Source organism: Anolis carolinensis, chromosome 1 (assembly GCF_035594765.1).
Source record: "Anolis carolinensis isolate JA03-04 chromosome 1, rAnoCar3.1.pri, whole genome shotgun sequence".
In the NCBI taxonomy this organism is placed as follows: Eukaryota; Metazoa; Chordata; class Lepidosauria; order Squamata; family Dactyloidae; genus Anolis; species Anolis carolinensis.
This window is the reverse complement of record NC_085841.1, coordinates 244,337,208-244,358,333: the sequence shown is the minus strand read 5'-3', so window position 1 is coordinate 244,358,333 and position 21,126 is coordinate 244,337,208. Positions and strand designations below refer to the sequence as shown.

General features: G+C 37.3%; 1 protein-coding gene across 3 annotated transcripts in view; it reads right to left on the bottom strand.

Moving 5' to 3' along the window:
- Positions 1-591: 591 nt before the first annotated feature.
- Positions 592-21,126, bottom strand: part of LOC100557779 (cytochrome P450 27C1) — a 46,288-nt gene continuing 25,753 nt past the window's right edge. For 2 of the 3 annotated variants that reach the window (XM_008118785.3, XM_016996654.2), the window contains exons 6-9: positions 20,383-20,549; positions 17,841-17,919; positions 15,700-15,903; positions 8,951-13,385 (exon numbers count right to left, since the gene is read on the bottom strand). In XM_008118785.3, coding sequence (XP_008116992.3) covers positions 13,269-13,385; positions 15,700-15,903; positions 17,841-17,919; positions 20,383-20,549 — 567 coding nt within the window. In that variant the 3' untranslated portion in view covers positions 8,951-13,268. Of the gene's footprint in view, positions 8,902-8,950; positions 13,386-15,699; positions 15,904-17,840; positions 17,920-20,382; positions 20,550-21,126 lie in introns of those variants that run through there. The other variant, XM_016996653.2, reaches the window with a different exon arrangement.

Here is a 21,126-nt window from a genome sequence, read left to right as displayed (position 1 = left end):
AGAATCGGTAGATAAGGCAACATATGTGCTTTTGAAATTCTAAGAACCATGGCAATTGTAAATAAGTAACCCAGAGTTACATACTTGTGACTGTTATATATTCATGATCTCCACGAAGCCCCTAATTTGGGGCCTACATAGGAACCACGGAAGTCCCCACTTTCCAGACAGCACCTGCTGTGATTAGCAGGCCCCCATCTTTAAGCAGAAGAAGACAATCTGTAAGAGGTGTTCAATGGTTGTAGTAGAAGTCTCTTATCTATACTTCCCAAGGCTTCCCCCCTTCATTGGAGGACAGTTGCACACACCATGCATCTGGCCCTAGAATAGTCTGGTTCTTCCAGGGATGGAGGACACAGTCACTTTGCAAATGAAGACTCAGATGTTGATCAGGCAGATCTCTGTCTCTAGAATAGCATTGGGGGATGTGTGTGTACCTATTTTGCCCCTTTGCCTAGCACGCCAAAATCTCTTTGGCACCTCTGTTAAGAAAATGTTAATTTCCAAATTAAGTAAAAGGCCGACAATGAAGCTTTGTTGACTCATGCACTTAGTGTTTTAAAAATGAAAGACTCAGGGGCCAAGGTAAAATCATTTAACAGAGATGTTGGTGTTGTTATGTTTATTGTGCACTCCAAAACACAACCCTAGGGTTCACAATTTTCATAAAGTGCTTTTATTTTATGGCAGTGAGTGGGTAAATATAGGTCCTGGGGACATCAAGTTAGTTTTAGCTTCATTTTGGGACAATTTGGGAGTATTTATTTTTAGTTTTATTTTCAGGGGGATTCTGAAGTATGTGAAGTTTGGGAAGGGTTCATGTGTTTTCCAGCAATGGTAAACTATTTTGAAGGGTGAAAATTCACCCCAAATTAAAATGAGTCCTGGAGGCACAGCCTCAGGGCACCCAAATTGGCTCCTGTGGGTTTCATGCGACCTACAGACTGCACTCCCCCCTCCTGGGCTTTATGGCCTAAGCGATGAGTACGAATCATGCAGTCTTTGCAATGTTGGATTGCAACTCTAAGGATTCCCAGGTCTTCAGGGACATGACAACAATATCTTGATGATTTCTGAAATGCCTGCTCCCCCATCAAAACACAACTAGATTATACAATAAGATAGCAAAGATCAACCTGGAAGAATAAGCCTGTCAAATATCACTGTCACCAAATGCCAGTCATTCTCCAGGGATCACAGATGCAGATAACTTATCATTCCTTGCATTTCCACAGTAAAATCCCTGCAGGGCTCACAGGAATAAATTGCTAAGACTGGACTGGCCTGTGTTCCTTCACTGACTTCTCCGTATCTGCTACTTCAGCTCCAAAATCCAATTGTCTGGGAGAATGTATTTTAAAATGGGTTGTAGATTAGCAGACTATTTACACAAGTTTTCTTTTCTTTGACTGAAGACATTTTAGCTTGGCCAGGTTGTACAAATATATTAAACTAACTAGAAAAACTTACCAGGATTGAGATATGTTCACTTATGCTGCCAGGAGAATTATAGGCACATACTGAAATTAACAAGCCAATCTTCTCCATGAAAAAAAGCTCCAGTGAATTAGCCTAAAGTCACTCTAGGGTGAATTGCTATAGGATTCAGTAAAAATGTGACAATTTCATATGTTCTCAGGAAATGAACATTGAACATGTTTTAATTGTTTTTAAATTGTTGTTGTTGTATGCTTTTTAAATGTATTTATTGCTGTGTTTGAATTTGTTTTTACTGTTGTATTTTTATATTGTTTGGGCATGGTCCCTTTGTAAGCTGCCCCGAGTCCCCTTGGGGAGATGGGGCGGGATATAAGAATAAATTATTATTATTATTATTATTATTATTATTATTATTATTATTATTATTATTAAATGACACCTCTTTTTCTCTCCTGAATTACTGCCCGCATGAGCTTTGTGAAGATAAGCACAGTTCTGGGCCAGGAGGTTTATTCTGACTGTGGATGTTGCGAAGCTCTAAGCATTTGATTTCTATGAGAAATATTGGAGCAGGCATGATGCTTGTTGTGGTCACCATGAGATGAAGCACTTGCTTTGGAAATATAGAACTCCTTGCAGGTTTCACTCCTCCAAGGTTAGTCTGAAATGGAGAAAGAAGCAATCAGTGGCATATTTCAGAGAAACAGTAGGATTTTATGGATTAAAAGGGGAGAAATATTACACTAGGTTAAATGATTTTTGTTACTGAGTTATAAATGTCACTTTCCGATTGGTTCTAATAAAAACATGGAAAAGGTTTATTAAACTGCACAAAGGTTAAGGAAAATTACAAACAAAATGCCTAGTAATGGTAAAGGTTTCCCCTGACATTGAGTCTAGTGTCCGACTCTGGGGGTTGGTCCTATCTCAATTTCTAAGCCGAAGAGCCGGTGTTGTCCGTAGACACCTCCAAGGTCATGTGGCCAGCATGACTGAATGGAGCGCTGTTACCTTCCCGCAGAAGCAGTACCTTTTGATCTACTCATATTTGCATGTTTTTAAACTGCTAGGTTGGCAGAAGCTTGGGCTAACAGAGGTAGCTCACTCCGCTCCCCGGATTCAAACCACCAACCTTAAGGTTAGCAAATTCAGCAGCTCAGCAATTTAATCCGCTGCACCACCGAGGGCTCCTTACGAAATGCCTAGACTGAAGGAAATAATAGTACTATCCTTAGCCAAAAAAACAATGTTTCTGGAGTGCAACTACTGTACTTTCAAAGTAAGTACCACACAATTAAACAGGAAAAAACACTTTCAAACCAGGAACATGTTTTCAAATTTTGTTACATAGTGTTATTTGTGTGTTGTTTTATGCCAGCAGCCCTTGGGAAAGTCACACATGAAACCTTGAAATCATCCCAGTAAATGAGAGAGTGAAATATGGATTTTGACATTTTATTGATCAGTAAATGCAACAGATGTTTCCTTAGGCATATAAATGCCATGAAGTGTTTTCATTTGTTGTATTTATCATCAAATGAGTGGCCGCCAAAAGTGCCAATTATCAATGGTCATGCTCAGGTCTTGCAGATTTGGGGCCGTGGTTTCCCCAGACTGTATATAAACATGTGTAGTTCTGTGTTCCTCTTTTTCTACTGTATTACACTTTACAGCACTTAAAGGCCCCAGATACTTCTGATCTTGAAAGCTAAGCATTGTCAGTCCAAGTTAGTAAGTGTGAGGATCCTTTTAAACAATCCAGATGCCATAAGTTATTTTTGAGCAAGGAACTGGCAAAGCCACTTCAGAGTATCCCTGGCCTAAGGAAACATTCTGCAATTTAGGGGTTTTCCATAAGTCAACAAGCAACTTGAAGGCATATATCTATTCTAATGAATTATGTCATCTAATAGTGTATCGTAAGTGTAGAGGCCCTCGGTTGTTTAGGCACAGATCAGGCTTCATTTGCACTTGGACCCAGTCACTTGCACTTTTGGAAGCCCAAGATATTTGTAAAATTTCCTCCAGCACCACATTTTAAATCGATAATTTTCCTACGTTATTATGAAATATTTTCATAAATTAGAATATTGTTGTCAAAGGATGTCTCTGATCAGAATTCTTCAACCATGATAGCATTGTGAAATGCATAACTCAGAAGACCAGGAATGCAAACATGTGTCAATTGAGCAAAGAATTTGAAAAATAAACACTACAAAGTTGCCAAAAAAGCACCACCTAGTGGCAATTTGGTTCCAAACAGAAAAATACCCTCAATTTAATTTTGATCTATTGTTTCACTGCATTACAAAAAGGACAGGTGGACTTTTTATCAGTTTTCATACTATTTCCATATGATCAAGACTTACTTAGGGCAAAAGCAGGTCTCCTGCCAGCCTTCAAAGAATATCCAAAGTCAATGTGTGTTCTTTCCCATTTAACAGTTCACATTTCAATATAGGTTGTGGATTGCAGGAGCCCCGGTGGCAAAGTGCATTAAAGCACTGAGCTGGAGACCGAAAGGTCCCAGGTTCAAACCCCGGGAGCAGCGTGAGCGGCTGCTGTTAGCTCCAGTTCCTGCCAACCTAGCAGTTCGAAAACATGCAAATGTGAGTAGATCAATAGGTACCACTCCGGCAGGAAGGTAACAGCATTGTCTACGGACAACGCCGGCTCTTCGGCTTAGAAATGGAGATGAGCACCAACCCCCAGAGTCAGACATGACTGGACTTAATGTCAGGGGAAAACCTTTACCTTTTTACCTGTGGATTGCAGAGATGAAATCAACAGGGTACAAGCAGACTTCAGACGTGGCTACTCCACCCTCAATTACATCCACGCAACCAAACAGCTACTGGGAAAAATTAGGGAATATCAAGTTCCAGTTTGTCATACTTTTGTTGATTACCAAAAGGCCTTTGACTCAATAGTCTCCTTAAAGCTCTGCACCAAGTTGGTGTAAATCCAGGACATGTGAACATCGTGAAAAGCATAAATACAGGGTGCACAACAGATATAAAACTGTTGTCAGAAGTGAGTCACATCAGAATAAATAAAGGAGTGTGTCAATATAGCCAAAACTGTTTGCGGCAACTTTAGAAAACTTCTTCCGAAAAACGAAATTTAAAGGTGGGATTTCAACTGACAGCAAACAACTTTCTCATCTCCTCTTCACAAACGACTGCATCCTTTTCACCAAAAATCCAGAAGATTTACAACATGATCTCCAACAATTAGCCTGACCCTCCAGTAGAACTGGAAATGAACTTGAAGAAAACGAAATGGTTGAAAAATGAGCCATGTGTCCATCTTTATAAATAGCGATGAAATTGAGGAAGTGACTGAATGTTTATATCTTCAACAACAAATACAGTTGAATAAATTGGCAAATGAAGAATGCGCAAGAAGACATAAGGTGGCTTGGATGGCTACCTTATGGACAATGCTAACAGATGCTAAACTGCCAATGAAGGTCAGAGCAGATATTTTCAACACGACAGTTCTACCAGCAATGTTATATACATCTGAAACATGGACAACAACAAAGTTAGAGGAGTAAAAACTGGCATTGACTAAGAGAGCAATGGGAAGAAGGATGTGTGATCTGACAATAAGAGAAAAAGTCAGCAAGAAAGAGCTGTGTCAAAGAACTGGGGTACGTGACATGGTCAATGAGATCTATGAGGCAAAAAGAAGATGGGCAGGGCATATAGCACGAACACAAGACAACTGACTGACATGTCAACGAATGAATTGGATACCAAGAGACCCTTGGGCAGACTTCGTACTTGATGGGACAAACCAATGGTTAAGCTAATCAGCCAAGAAAGGAAAAGAACAGTATTGTATATTGGCAAATGGTAGATTTGCGTGAAGCCCAAAGGAGTGGATTGAAAACAAATAGGATAGAATAGAATAGAATAGAATAGAATCATTACATATTGGTAGGTTTTCCTTGGTTAATTATGCTTTTGTTGGTTAGTATTGTGTATGTTTGTGCCTTCAAGTTGCCTGCTGGTTTATGGCAATCCCATGAATTCCATTGGGTTTTCTTACTCTAGATATGGGTTTTCCAGTTCTTTCTTATGGAATATAACCTATGGTGCCTGGTATTCAATGGTGGTCCTCCACCCAAGTACTAATCAAGGCTGAAGGATGGTTTTGAATAATTAAAACAGTCAAGGATATGAAAATGTGACTACAGTATGAACCTGTATCCAAAGAGATCACTATCTGCAGTTCGGGTTATCCACATTTCTAAAAATGTGGTGTCCCACCAGGCATTTTCTAAGTCCTCCAGCATAACTTGGTGATATTCTTGGGCAAGATGTCCCTCATTCTAATAGGGTTATCTATTATCTATGGTTTAATATATCCATGTGAAGTCTGGGAATATATCCTCCATGGATACTGGGGTTATACTAGAGAAGCAATAACTTTAAAAGAACACCATAAACTTACAGGTTTTATTTTTATTATGTGCTGATGTGAAATATTCATTAGTTCATTCATTTGTTTATTCTGACCAATATTGTGGGATTTTAGGGATGTGTAGAACTAAAATCAGTTAAAACAGCTTTGATGAACATAATGTCCTCAGTTTGGCACTAAACTGGATGTGTTGCACAGGTATCCTTTTTCTGAATAGCATATGTACCTTCAGTTGAAGGCCACTTACAACCTCTGCATGTAAGTAAATTCACTACCCCTCTCCAAAAACCAGGTCTTTTTAAAAGCAAGTTGGGAATGTAAACGTGGGAAATAAACTTTGAGTTAAACTTCTTTTCTCAGGCAAAGAAAAAAGGAAAAGGTTCTGACTCAATGGGGCCTAACGTAGCCAACACAGATCAAACATGTCACTGGATAGCCACAGAGGCAAACCAGACAATATCAAATACAGACTCAGTCCACAGACAACTAGTTGTGCTTTAAAACCCAATGAAATAGAATTTAAGCACAACTAATTTGTTCTGGGTTAAAATAAGAGGATTAGGAAATCAGGCTTGCTTAATCAATTATCAAACCACCACCACACAAATAATCTGGAGCCAAAGTCAATACATTCATTTTCTACACAGTGGAATATATGTAGTTTACTTTATGATAATGGCCTTGAGCAGATAAAAGCAACAAAGGTGATGGGAAGAGAAGAGGAAACAAAACTCTGTGTTTTGGAGCACAACTTCCATACTTTTTATCATTTGTTATTCTGGCTGGATCTTCTAGAAACTTGAGTCTAAAATAACCAGTCTCTCATCCTGACTAGACTACCATATAGTCGGGATATGGTATAGTTGGGATGCATAACAGGCGTTTGTACCTTTTACACAAAAAGTTGTTCCTCTTCTCTACCAAGGATAATATTTCAGATTTCTTCAACACTTACCATGAATCATATCATTTCAAAGAAGCATGAGGAATGATTTCTCTTCCAAGCCATCTGGCTATGTACTTGTTCCTTTTGAAGACGATTACATCAATTCTCTGATTAGTTCCTGGACCACTTCTATGCTGTTGTTGTTGTGTTAGACATTACCTAATCAGAAAACTTTTTAAAAATCTGAGATACATTGCCAGTTTTTTTGGAAAGCAAAGCATAGGGGGAGAAAGGTCAATGGTTTTCTGTGTATATGTGGTTTTGTTTTTTATGGGTTTATATTAATATAAAGACTGATACGAGTTCTCTGTTGATAGACTTTAGATCAGGCATGGGCAAACCCCGGCCCTCTAGGTGTTTTGGACTTCAACTCCCACAATTCCTAAATGCCGGTAGACTGTTCGGAATTGTGGGAATTGAAGTCCAAAACACTTAGGAGGGCCTGCTTAAGATCATATGGTTTGCTGAAACAAGGTAAGATAGCTCTTTTAAAGTCATTGATTCTAGAAAAAAGCAGCTATTGGCGCAATCTTTGGCCATCTTTGTAACTAAGGGCTTGTGCACATGAACTAAAAATAATCATACTCACCTTGTAGGCATTGCAATCCTGACACCTGGCATTCTTGGAGATTTGTCTGCAATGTGTTTCTTTTGGCTTTAATCCATTTAAAACAACCTTGCCTTTCACCCCATGGTTTTACAGGAGATCTGGACTTTCAGAGCTGTGGGCGACCATTCAGGTGGCATTGGTTCATGAGGTAGGGAAGGAGTCAATGGTAGGAGGTGAGCATTCCCACCCAGGTTGAATTTTAAATATGTTTTTTTAAAAAGGTCTGTGGACAGATACTTCCACCTCTGCTTAACAGAAAATATGTTCATTCACATGTATCATTGCAAAGCCAAAACAAAGTAGAGTGTTCATGGCTGTAAATAATGTGAAGAACTGGAAATGTGTAATACCCCCTAACAATGAGGTCAGTTTGGCAGGTGGAAATATGTGGCCAGTTATGGCAATGTCATCACGATGTGTGCTATGTATGTAGTGTTAATGCAAGCAAGGAAAATATACTGCCAAACAGACAGTATAGACCAGGGCTTCTTGGACGTTTTCTACTCATGGCTCCTTTCTGCTTGAGAATTTTTTACGTGACCCTAGGTATATAGGTATATAAAATAGGTTAAAAAAAATTAAACATTTTCTGATAATAAATCAGCATTTGCAAGGCTTGTTAACAGACTGGTTTTTCCTTTTATGAAGTATTGCTTAAGCATTTTTTTAGAGTCCAGTATAAACACTGTACATTGTTGTTAACAAATTTATGTAAATGTCTTTTGTTGTTGCCAATTTTTTCAGGACTCCAACATTGAGCTAAGGGGGCTCCATTTGGGGTCAGGACCCACAGTTTAGGACGCAATGGTGTAGACAAGTTGTAACTAGAGAACGAAGTTGGTAGTATAAACTTTCATAGACTTAAGTCCACTCTATCATCTGATGAAATAGACTAAAGTCCATGAAAGTTTATGCAACCAACTTCTTTGAGTTAGTATCAAGAATACTGACCCGGAGTAACACAGTTATTTGAATTCTATTGCAGCAGTACAATACAAAAACCAGGGACAAATAATGACATTTATCCAAGTATTTCAAATATTTTATCCATGGAAATTATTAAAATTTTCTTTCAAATGTATATAGGTAATTTGTAATGCTATTTATTAGAAAAAGTCATTCTTTGCTTTGCTTTTTTATGAAAGTTCCCATTTACTTACTTAGGTGATCCCTTGTTGTCCGGGTATGATGGCCTTCCAAGTTCTTGGAAGACACCTGTGTGTGAGTTTTTTTAATGTGTAGAGGTCGGTACACAGCTGATCAACACACAGTCTTCACAGAGTGAGAGTCCCAGCCATTAGAAAACACATGAAGAAGTGGGTGAACTGTAACTTCCATCATCCAAGGTCAATTCTCTCCAAACCCCACCAGAATTTTCTGTTGGTCGGTGTGAGCGTGTGTGTGTTTGTGTATGTGCCGATTTTAATCCAGATCCGTGGTTGGCGGGAGTCATGGGACTGTCTGGATGTGAGAGCTGTCATGGAAACCACCCACAAACATAGATACAAACATATACACATACATACAAATATATTTTCACTTTTATTATATATATATCAATGAAATATTAATTTACAAAAGATTACTAATAATATTAGAATTTACAAATACAGCAAATGCAACAATCCAAAATGCAGATCAATTAAGAATTCAAACTGAGAATCAGTGCTTGATCCCTACTTAAGCAGAAAGTTTGCCAAAAGCAGGTTGCAATACTGAAGGCTAATCAGTTTTTATTCTCTATTTGAAAATGTCTTTTACTTCTGCACAAAATATCCAGAGATAAGGAGAGGAAGTTGGACATATTCCTGAGAAAGTTGTATATATTCTCATATATTTGGAATATTAGTGCAAAGCTCAGATTATGGAAAGTAATTGTAAATGAAGTAGCATCAGTGCTTTGAAATAGCTAATGGAAATGTATAGTTTCTTTCCAAAAGGTACCACATCCAAAATAATTTTCAAAATGTGTTATAAGTGACAGCACATTGTCGGCAAGGAGTAGAATATTATATACCAGTGGTTCTCAACCTGTGGGTCCCCAGATGTTTTGGCCTTCAACTCCCAGAAATCCTAACAGCTAGTAAACTGGTTGGGATTTGATACAGGGCTTGGAAAATGCATTTTATAGCAAAACGATGCTCATCCTTGGCACGTTTTTTTCGATTCCTGTAAAATTATTCGGATGGATTTGGTACCTTTTGGAAAAAAGCTCCACAATGTCCCTCTTGGTATGCCCATAACCAACGTGTTTTTAAAAATATGAATGTTAGCAGAACATTAAACTGAAGACATATAACGGCTTCACCACTGAAAATTGTTCTTAGGAACCTTTCCTTATAAATGTCACACTGTGGCATTCCAGTTCATTAACAGACAACTCAAACTTCTGCTTATCATTAGCTATACCAGTGGTTCCCAACCTTAGGTCCTCCAGTTGTTTTGGACTTCAACTCCCATAAATCCCAGCCAACTTAGCAGCTGTGATGAACTATGGGAGCTGAAGTCCAAAATACCTGGAGAACCAAACTGGGAACCACTGAGCTATACAAATTGCTTAGAAAAGCAGTATTTAAAAGTGCACATTTCTCATACAGAAACATCATGCAATTTACCTATTTGTCCTGGAGAGGGCAGTAATATGCACAAAATAATAGAGCTACCGTGTTTCCCCTAAAATAAGACCTCCTCAAAGAATAAGACCTAGCAGGGGTTTGGGGGGATTGCCAGATATAAGGCCTCCCCTGAAAGTAAGACCTAGCAACTAAGGCTGCAGCAGAGTTCCATTGGGAAACATGGCTGCAGGGCAGAAGCAGCACTCATTCATACACCGGAGGGAGGGAGGGAGAGAAAGTGCTTGCTGTCCTTGCCTTGCCTGTCCCCCAGCCTCCGTGGCTGCTGCTGCGCTGCCGTTTCTTCCTTCCGTCTCCGTCCTGGCCATGCTCCCTTTGCCCCCAAGGCTTCTGATTGGCTCCTGGAGCCAGGGCAAGGGAGGGTGGGAGGGAAGGAAGAGGGCTTTCCACTCGTCCTGCTCTTCCTGTTTCTTAAAGGTACAGGACACATAGGGATTCTCCTCTCATCTTTACTCGTCTCCTATGCCATGAAACTTATTATTTTATACTATTATTCTATTACCATATTATTATCATCATATCTGTTACTATTATTATATCCCATTAATATATTTTATATCATTATATTATATTTTTCTATTATTATTATTATTATTATTATTATTATTATTATTATATCATTATATTATTATTATATTATTATTCTATTATATTTTCATATTATTATATTATTATTCTGTTATTATATTCCATTTTATATTATCCTATTAATATAATTTATATCATTCTATTATTTATTTATTTATTTATTTATTTATTTACAGTATTTATATTCCGCCCTTCTCACCCCGAAGGGGACTCAGGGCGGATCACATTACACATATAGGCAAACATTCAATGCCTTTTAACATAGAACAAAGACAAGACAAACATAGGCTCCGAGCGGGCCTCGAACTCATGACCTCCTGGTCAGAGTGATTCATTGCAGTGATTCATTGCAGCTGCTCTCCAGCCTGCGCCACAGCCCGAGCCCTATTCCATTCTATTATTCTATTATATTATCCTATTATTATTATATTATTATTATGCTATTCTGTTATTATATCCCATTATTATATTATCCTATTAATACCATATTATTATCATATTCTGTTATTTTTATATCCCATTATTATATTATCTCATTAATATATTGTATATCATTATATTATTATTATATTATCATATTATTATTATAGTATATTATATTATTCATCATTCATGACTACATCGAAACTAGAATAGAGAGAAGTCAGCGTGGAAACCTTGTGAAACCTAAACTGCAAGAGTTACCATAGATTGATGTATATGTAAATAATGGTAGTAACAAGAAAATTTTGATAGGATTCATAGTTTGTCTGGTTATGCTGGTTTGTGATGACAACCACTTTACAGTATATAATAAATGTTCATTTTGTTGTTATAAATGTAAGCTCTTCTTCATGGAAAAATAAGACATCCCCTGAAAATAAGACCTAGTGCATCTTTGGGAGCAAAAATTAATATAAGACCCTATCTTATTTTTGGGGAAACAGGGTATGTATAAAAGTGAATGGTATGTACCACTTGTATTTTATGTAAAAGACAGTCAAACTGCTAAAATAAAAATTTAATGTACAAAAAAGTCTAAATTTGTAATAACTGCCAATTAAAATGGACATGTATATACAATTATTTTTTACTATTTCTATGACTTGTATATGAAATTTTGTATCAAATGTATACTCCTTTACAATGTTATTAAATAAACTTTTCAGGGAATAAAATCCAGTGGGCTTGTACATTTCTTTACTTTTTAAAAAGTGTCTTTATATTCAAAGCCATTTGACATTTGAAACATTATTGTTATTTCATGAAAACTTAGAGGAAATGGCAGATGCGTACCTTTTTTTTTTTTGCTTGGTGTCTTGGTTTTGAGACCTGTTCCTGGGGCTATTTTAGGTGCTGATTCAGAAAATTGCATTGGATAGACTACATTAGCTCTAGTTTTTTTAGATATCGTTGTCATGATTTTCTATCAGCAAGCAGATGAAAACTGCTATATATATATACTAGCTGTGCCTGGCCACGCGTTGCTGTGGCGAAGTATGGTGGTATGGGAAATAGAATATTGAGAAATTGGTGGTAGTTAAGGTAAAGGGTAAAGGTGTGGAGTCCAGATAATCCAGTTAAAGCAGATAATATAAGATTATATGGGTTATATAGCTGTGTGGAAGGGTCTTGAGTCTACACTGCCATCTAATCCAGTTAAAATCTGATAATCTGTATTTTATAGGCAGTGGGGAAGAGGCCTAAGTGAGGCCTAACTCTGCCTGTCCCCTTGGTGAGTGGGTTGCTACGAGACCAAGTGGGCGGAGCTTATCCTTCTAACTGGCAGCAATTGGATAAAAACAATTATTCCTCTCCCTCTAATTAGGACTTTATTTTTCTTTTCGTTTTGTTGTATCAACCTAGAGGCGTGGATGATGGGTTGTGTTGTCAATTTTGAGGTTGTGGGGTGTTTAGTTTTGATGTTTTGGCGGTCGCCAGGATTCCATCACTCTTTTATATATATAGATATATAGTATATATTCTGTATCTCGAAAACTGCAAGTCAAATATATCCAGAAACAGAGATAACATTTGAGGCATCAAAATGTGTATTGCCAGTGAAAATTTCCAAAAAGACATGGAAAAGAAGAAAAAAAATCAAACCAGTGTTTATCCTGTACTCTGAGAAGCTTGGATGAACCCTTGTGATTAGAGACAATATCCAGATGGTGTAAACCTGTTCCTATTTAACTCATGAGTAGCCATACACCTCTTTTCACTTCAGTTGCCTAACAATGGAAAGAAGTTGAGAAGAGGTAACACAGTGATCACAGTCTTTTTGTGGGATTTAAATATATTTTGTAATTGCTGGAATGGTCTAGGGAGGCTCATGGGAAAGGAATGCAATGATATGCTATTTTTACTCCACCCAAGGAAAAATGCGATTAACGTGATTTGGTTCTCTCTATTGTCATTCTAAGCCTGCCAGAATTAACTGGATTCTCACTAGAAAAAAAAGTGAATTATCTTAATGAATTCTTAATATTCTAGGGGGTGGGGTGGCATGGTGTTTGAGGGAAGAGATAACCCCCTAGATAAGCAACCAAAATGAGATTACAGAAATCTATTACTGACTTAGAGAATCCTCAGCACCTTTCTGTCGGAAGTCATGCTGGAGGGAATCCTGAAGTCCCTTCTCTCACTTTCTGTCTGCAAATTTGACGTTAATGGCATCTGCAGGAGTCAAGAGTCCATGGGTTTTGGCACAAACCGGTTTAGTTTTTGGAGAATTTTTTATTTCAAAATTTTGAAGAAGCTGAAAGAGATTAAATAATACAAGATTAATAAAATCTGTGGGTTAAAGATGGTCACTGTGCCAAGTCCTGAAAGCAACTGTGAAAATGGTGGAATATAAAGCATCCTGTTTAACCATAGTATAAAGGTAAAGGTTTCCCCTTGACATTAAGTCTAGTCATGCCCAGCTCTAGGGGTTGATGCTCATCTCAATTTCTAAGCTGAAGAGCCAGCGTTGTCCGTAGACACTTCCAAAGTCATATGGCTGCCATGGCTGCATGGAGTGCCATTACTTAACCATAGTAAGGAAGCAAAATATAGCATCTTGCTGGAACAACTCTAGAGCAGGAATTCTCAGGCACGGTTCCTTCACATGTTATAGATTTTAACCTGGGAGGTGAGATCTAAAGATTGCTCATCCCCATAACAATCTATATCTGTGACCATTCTTGTACCGGTTTGCACTTTTTACCTTTGTCAACTTGATATAGACACAGGGTCTACTCCCATCCCAATTTGCACTTCCAAGAATTTGCAGCACTTTACCAGTCACCTTGTGTTTACAATATTTATATGGTGCACCTTACCCAGTCTACTTTTACAACCTCTCCGTTTTCATCCATGTTTTTATTAGTTCTTGTCATTTGTTTTTATTGGCTAATGTTTAAATTTTTATAATTGTGCATGTCTTTTGTCTATTGTTGTGTTTTACATTGCTATTGTTTTTATTCGGGCTTGGCCCCATGTAAGCCGCCCTGAGTCCCCTTTGGGGAGATAGAGGCGGGGTATAAAAATAAATTTATTATTGTTATTATTGTTATTATTATTATTGTTATATTTGAAGGACCACAGGTTTTGAACCTGTTCCACAGCAACCATCGTCTCAAACTAGCTTAGAAAATATTACATTACACTTTCATTGGGGTTAGGGGCACAGGACCCTGGAAAAAGTGGGAAAACAACAATTTAAAAACAACATCTTTTTAACTTGAGAGATCACCTCTCTAGGAATCTCTAGATCTTCTACCAGAGAATTCTAAAGAGACCATATTAATGTCCTTTAAATAAATCTTGTGAAGAAAACTCTAGGATGGGTCACGACATATTAGAATTGACTTTGAGGCACAATAAAAACAACAACAAAAGCTAATTGAAGCCCATTAGCCTGGGAAAAGTGCCTACTGGATTCCAGCCATTCTTCATTTACAGGCAGTGTCTCTGCAAAAGTATACATACACATCTCAAACCTTTAATGTGTGAACCCTTCCCTTGGAAAGAATATGTCATTAATTTAAAGGGATTAAATTGGCACTTTAAAGTAAAACTGTGGCTGGAATTCACTATTCAATGCAATCCTTTTGGAGGGAACTCAAGACATGGCTTTTCAAACAGGCCTTTGACAATGGTTAATGTAACATTTAAAATTGGAGGACCTAAATAGAATGAAGTTTTACCCTGATGCTAATATTTTCATCCAATCTGGGACATTAAAACTGGTTTGTATATTATGGTTTTAATTATAATTTACTGTTTGTGTTTTATTGCTTATTTTGAGTTGAGGCATTTTATGTTAATCTCCATATGTTGTTCATTTTTATTTCACTTGGTGTTTATTTTTTATTGATTTAGACTAATGTCTGTTGTATATTTTATGTGTTTTGTTTTGAACTGTTGTTGTCTTGTAAGCCGCCCCGAGTCCCTCCAGGGAGATGGGGCAGGATATAAATAAAGTTTATTTATTATTATTTATTATTTATCTCAGTTATGTTGTAACCTGGAGATATGCATTCATAACTGATTTGTATTCAAGATCCTTACATATTCAACAGTGCATGAAATATGTTGGAATCATGAAAATCCTCAATTCTTGATAAACTAGACAGCAACTGCTGCAAGCAATAAGGATTTGTTCTCCTCCCCATTGGGGTGGTAATAAAAATAATAAAAATAATAATAATAATAATAATAATAATAATAATAACAATAATAATAATACTTTATTTTTATATCCCGCCTCCATCTCCCCGAAGGGGCTCGGGTGGCTTACATGGGTACAGCAGATGGATATCTCCAACACCACCTCATCTCTAGTGTGATGCACAGTGAGAGAGATTCTGCTTCTGATTGGTGCTCCAGAAATCACTGATGGGGCTGCAAACATCACTCTATGGCATTCTGAAGTAGAACAGACCCCCATCTCTCATAGCAACTGCTACTCGATAAGTCAGAATGGGGTGGTTGGGCCAGGAGGTTCAACAATCAGGGAGTCAGTTAAGTCTACTTAGCTGACTACCCAATCAAAAATTTTGGTCTGTGCATATATTTCAAATGCTTACCTGTATTAGTGCAAGGTGAATTTCCAGTTCAGCAACCCTCTTTCCTATACAACTCCGAATACCATAACCAAAAGGAATGGAGCCAAAATTGTCTACTCTGTCCATATTGCTTTTCCTGAGCCATCGATCAGGTTGGAACTCATTTGCTGATGGGAAATTATCTTCTTGATATGATGTAGCATAATGACAGAGAGCCAGCTGTGTCTAAGGAAACAAGTAGGAATCCCCAAATGTATTAACCCTAAATGTCAATATACTTACAATATTGCAAATATGAAGTCAATACACTTAAAGCCGGAGTACTACTTAATAAACATAATAGACTTTGAGCTAGGGAAGAATAAAGATAAAATATTATTCTATATAACGGCGGCAGCAAGGACACACATAGTGCATAGGTGGCGCACAAAAGAAATTCCGACAGTCGATATGTGGATTGCAAAATTAAGAGAATACATGGACATGGACTTGTTGTCCTTTCTGTAATGGGACCAGAACAAGACACTTAAGACGGATTGGTCACCATTGAAAAACTATCTGTGGGTAAAGAGGCAGATAGAGTTGGGATAGCCCAAGCGGATTAGGATGAAGGGAGGTTACATAGAAGGAGAAGATAAACAAAGGAATGAACGAGGAAGGTGTTGGCCTCAGCAAGATAAATACACACACACACACACACACACACACACACACACATATATATACACACAAACATACATACATATACAAGGAAGGAAGGAAGAACAGAAGCTAACTTTCCTATGGAATGGACCGGAGGTCTTCGAATTTCAAACCTCAAGCACAACTGTCATACTTCAGCTTGCTGGTCAATGCTACTGCTCTCTTCTCTTTCCCCTTTTCTGTCTTTCCCTTCTTCCCCCACCTTTTCCTTTTTTTCTTCTTTCTTTCTTTCTTTCTTTCTTTCTTTCTTTCTTTCTTTCTTTCTTTCTTTCTTTCTTTTTTCCCTTTCTTTTTCTTTCTTTTTTTTCTGCTCTGTTTCTCCCCTTCCTTCCCATCCTAGTCTGTCACCTCCTTTTTATCTATTTCTACTTAAAAAAAATAAAAAATAAATATCATTTAAAATATGAAGTCAATACAGCATATTAAAACCTTGTTATATACAGTAATGTCTCACTTATCCAACATTCACTTATCCTACGTTCTGGATTATCCAACGCATTTTTGTAGTCAATGTTTTCAATACATCGTGATATTTTTGTACTAAATTCGTAAATACAGTAATTACTACATAGCATTATTGCGTATTGAACTACTTTTTCTGTCAAATTTGTTGTATAACATGATGTTTTGGTGTTTAATTTGTAAAATCATAACCTAATTTGGTGTTTAATAGGCTTCTCCTTAATCGCTCCTTATTATCCAACATATTCACTTATCCAACGTTCTGCCAGCCTGTTTATGTTGGATAAGTGACTCTACTGTATTACTATTCACAAAGGGGACACAAGCACATTGATCTTGAAGTTCAAATTTCATCAAATAAGCTAAAATACTAAATGAAACACCAAATTATAATTGATGTGATACTGTTGCATTAAGTGCATGCTAAGTAGCTTCCAGACCCTTTGAAAATATGTTTTGTTGAAAGAGAGTGCATGGCCCATAACATTGTTTAATGGTTTATAATTTAAAAAATTGTTTGAAAAGTATCACAATATATTTTTTTATTTAAAAAAATTTAAATTCCCTCCTTTTGTCCAGATAAATGAGTAATTCTACTAATAAGTGATATTTTCTTGCTAAAACAGTAAAGCTCTAGTGGCTTTTTTATTTCCATTATTGAAACTTCATTAAAGGGTTTTTTATCTGGACCAGATATTATTTTGGTAGTCATTCAGTGTAAGCATGAGAGATTTAATTGCTTTCAAGAACTCAGCTATCCGTTCAATTGCTTTACTAAGAGATAACATTCCTTCCCTAATTGCATTTTTAGGATGAAAGATCAATAAATACTTCACAGAATTGTTGAATGAAAACCAAGATATCCTGAGTTTCAGATTTAAGTTAATGATTTCACAGGACTAAATCAGGCTTTCCCAGATTAGCCAATGTCATAGTAAAAGCACACCCTCAAGGAAAACATGAAACATCTTCCTTTCACAAGCCATTATACAACTTACCCCTTTCGGTATCAAGTATCCACCAACAATCATGTCTTTCTGGGTTATTCTGCCATTTCCTGGTAATACCGGAAATAACCTATAGACAAGTATCTATTAGAGATATTCAGGTCCAGTAACATTATAGTTTTCTAAGACTTCTTTGAAGTATAGAGATACAAGTAGGAAATGCAGCAGATAGCAATAAGCAAACATTTTCAACAATGTAGTGCAAGTGATAAAAGTTGCCAGTTGTCTCAGGACTTCTGTGATTTAACTTTTGCGTAAATGAGTTGAACAATGAAATGGCCAAGTTTGCGGTGACACCAATTTAGAACTGCAAAAGTTAAACAAACTTTTAAGAATTCCATGAGGATCTTTTAGACTCGGCCCTTAATACCAAATCAGTTGTTGGAAATGGTGTCCAACCATAAGAGAGGTGGTAGAAAAATTCATAAATTATTTAAAACATTTTTGGAAGATTATAAAAGACTATAAAGCATTTGTAAAATTATTCCATACATATGAGTTGCATGAATAATTTCATTTCCTTGATGTGGCGCTCACTTGCTTTTCAAACCAAGTCTGCATAGGATTTGGTTATGTTAAGGTTTATTGTAAGGGTTTTTTAAAAATGTATGACTGGTATGAACAGAATAAATGGAGAAATATTTGGTTTTCATTCCAAAACAAGAGAGCACATTTTAAAATTGATGTCATGCAATATACAATCAGCTTTGGGGTTTTTAACTGTCATCCAATTTCCCCTCATTTGTCGTTGTGTATTTTATCATTGTTTCCTAAGGCAACCCTAAGGCAAACATATCACAGGGGCTTTTGGAACTGAGAAATTGTGACTTGTCCAAGGTTTCTATGGCCAAGAGGGAAATCAACCCCTGGTCTCCAGAAATACTCAAGCCACTATGCCACACTAACCTACCTTCCCATCATAACTAATATTATAGTCATGTCTACAATAATAGAACTATCGTAGTATAAAACAGCATCACCTGCTTATCCACAGACTATGTACCCATAGTTTCACTTAACCATGCTCCAACACGTATGTCCACCCAAAATTGTTTGTGAGCTTCTATGATATGCCTTCCCACGTATAGTCAAAATATAGTTTGCTGTTATCTGCTGTTTTAGATATCTTAGGGGTGTTTCTCCTTATTACTCCTGCCACTGTTGGAGTTGGTTACAATTACTGGCTGCCATCAACAGAAGATGGGACTTCATCAGACAGTCTTTGGGCTCCGTTTACATGCACTTAGAAAAGAGAGCGCCAAGGGAGTCCCACGAAGGCCATCACATTACATCATGCTGATAGTATGGTCATCTGATTCTGGTGGGACTTCATGGTGCTCCGTTTCTTAAATGCATGGAAACAGAATTTCAAGACCAAACTGGAGAAAGCAAGGAAAGGCAGGGAGAAAATGGGGAAAAGCGTAGAAAGGATGCGGGATAGCTGGCTGTCCCAGAAGATGGGGGAAGATAGTAGGGAATGGGATGATTCCCTCTCCTTTCCCCTGTCCCTCCAATGAAGTCTCTACATAGTAAAGGCTAAAAGGTAGAAGCAGGGGAGAGAGCAGGAGGGCTGTGATTTTGGTGAGGAGGCTTTCCTCTGGACCAAGACTGGAGAGAGTCACCTGCTGCCACATTTTGCTCTAGACCTCACTACAACTGGGTGGTTATGGTGGAGGACTACCACCACTAGCAGTCATTGCAACCCCTGCTTTGGCTGCAAACCCCGCCACATCATCTCCCTATCACTAGCTCTTCCCCAGAGGGAGGAAAGCCCGAAGAATGCATGCCTAGTGCTTAGAATTATCACTGCCTCTGCTGCTGCTCTGTGCTATTTTATATACAGATGCCCATACCGTATTCCAGAAGCTAAGAAACAATTATAATGATGGAACATTTCTGGTCCCAAGCCTTTCAGATGAGATATATTCAATCTGTAATTTGAATGGAGATTTCCTTATAGCTTGTCCTTATTTCTTTTCTTACATCTTTGATCACTTGTGCAAAGTAAGAATCAAACCCTGAGCTCAAATGTCATTCGTTAGTAAATAATAATAATAATAACAACAACAATTTTATTTTTGTACTTTATTTTGAAGGGACTCGGGGCGGCTTACAAGCGGGACCAGGCCCAGGGCATACAACAAAATTCACCAACTAAAAAACGCAGTTAAAGCATAATAACATATAACAGTCCAATTAAAACACAATTACAAAACAGCAAAATAAAACAGCATTAAAACTATTTCAACAAAACTCAACAAACCAGCAACCAGGAATATGATGGACATTTTATTGCATTTAACTGACTTCCAGGCCAATTCTATACATGATTACTTGAAAATAGAGCCCACTAATTTCAGTGAAGCTTACTACTAAAGGTGTGAATAGAAATATATCCAAAAAGCACTTTTTAAGACTTCAGAATTTAGGGAAACTATTTGGATACCTGGACTACTCTAATATGCCATCCCAGTCAACTTTAAACAACAAGATGTAACGAAACAAGATTAATCAAATGTTTTGCTGCACTTACCTTAAAGTTTCTTTCAGAAGGGCCTTAATCATTGGTAAATTTGGGATATCATCTGCATCAGGGACTTTATCTTTCCCCAAGTTACGGACTATCTCTTTATAGACTGAATGCTGTACTTCTGGATGCTTTGCTAACATGTATGTTGCCCAGGATAAAGTGAATGAAGTCTAAAAGAGATGAAACACAGGACCAGTGGGAGAAAAAAATAAGGGTGGCATGATAATGTATGGCAAGTAGCATCTATTAGTCTACCCTCATCTTTCTTTATTACTTTTTACCAACACAGTGAGCTCCCAATCCTCAGGTTCAACCAACTACATAAAGTATTGCTACAGCCCATACCTAAAATGCCAATGATGTTCATGGGAATGCACTCACATCAGCATCATTTAACGATGTGGGGTGCAACCATCCATGAAAGATCTCAAACTCCCATGGATCTGGAGGGCCCAATGTATTGTACATGATGTGCCACACATTACTGAGGCTAAATTTTTGAACCTTCCATTCTGAATTTGCATTTTTCTGACTGTAGTCATGGAAATAATTACTTTTCTTCTTCATTTCACATTTTCATTACTGTAAACATATACTATTTGAATCAATAGGTAAGCACAATATTTTAATACTTTTCAAAACATCTGCAACATATATAGGGTGAAGTTGATTATGACATTTTACTTTTCTTTCTCCTGCCTCACAAAATAGGTTAAAAAGCTGGAAGATGGATGCCTTTTTTCCACA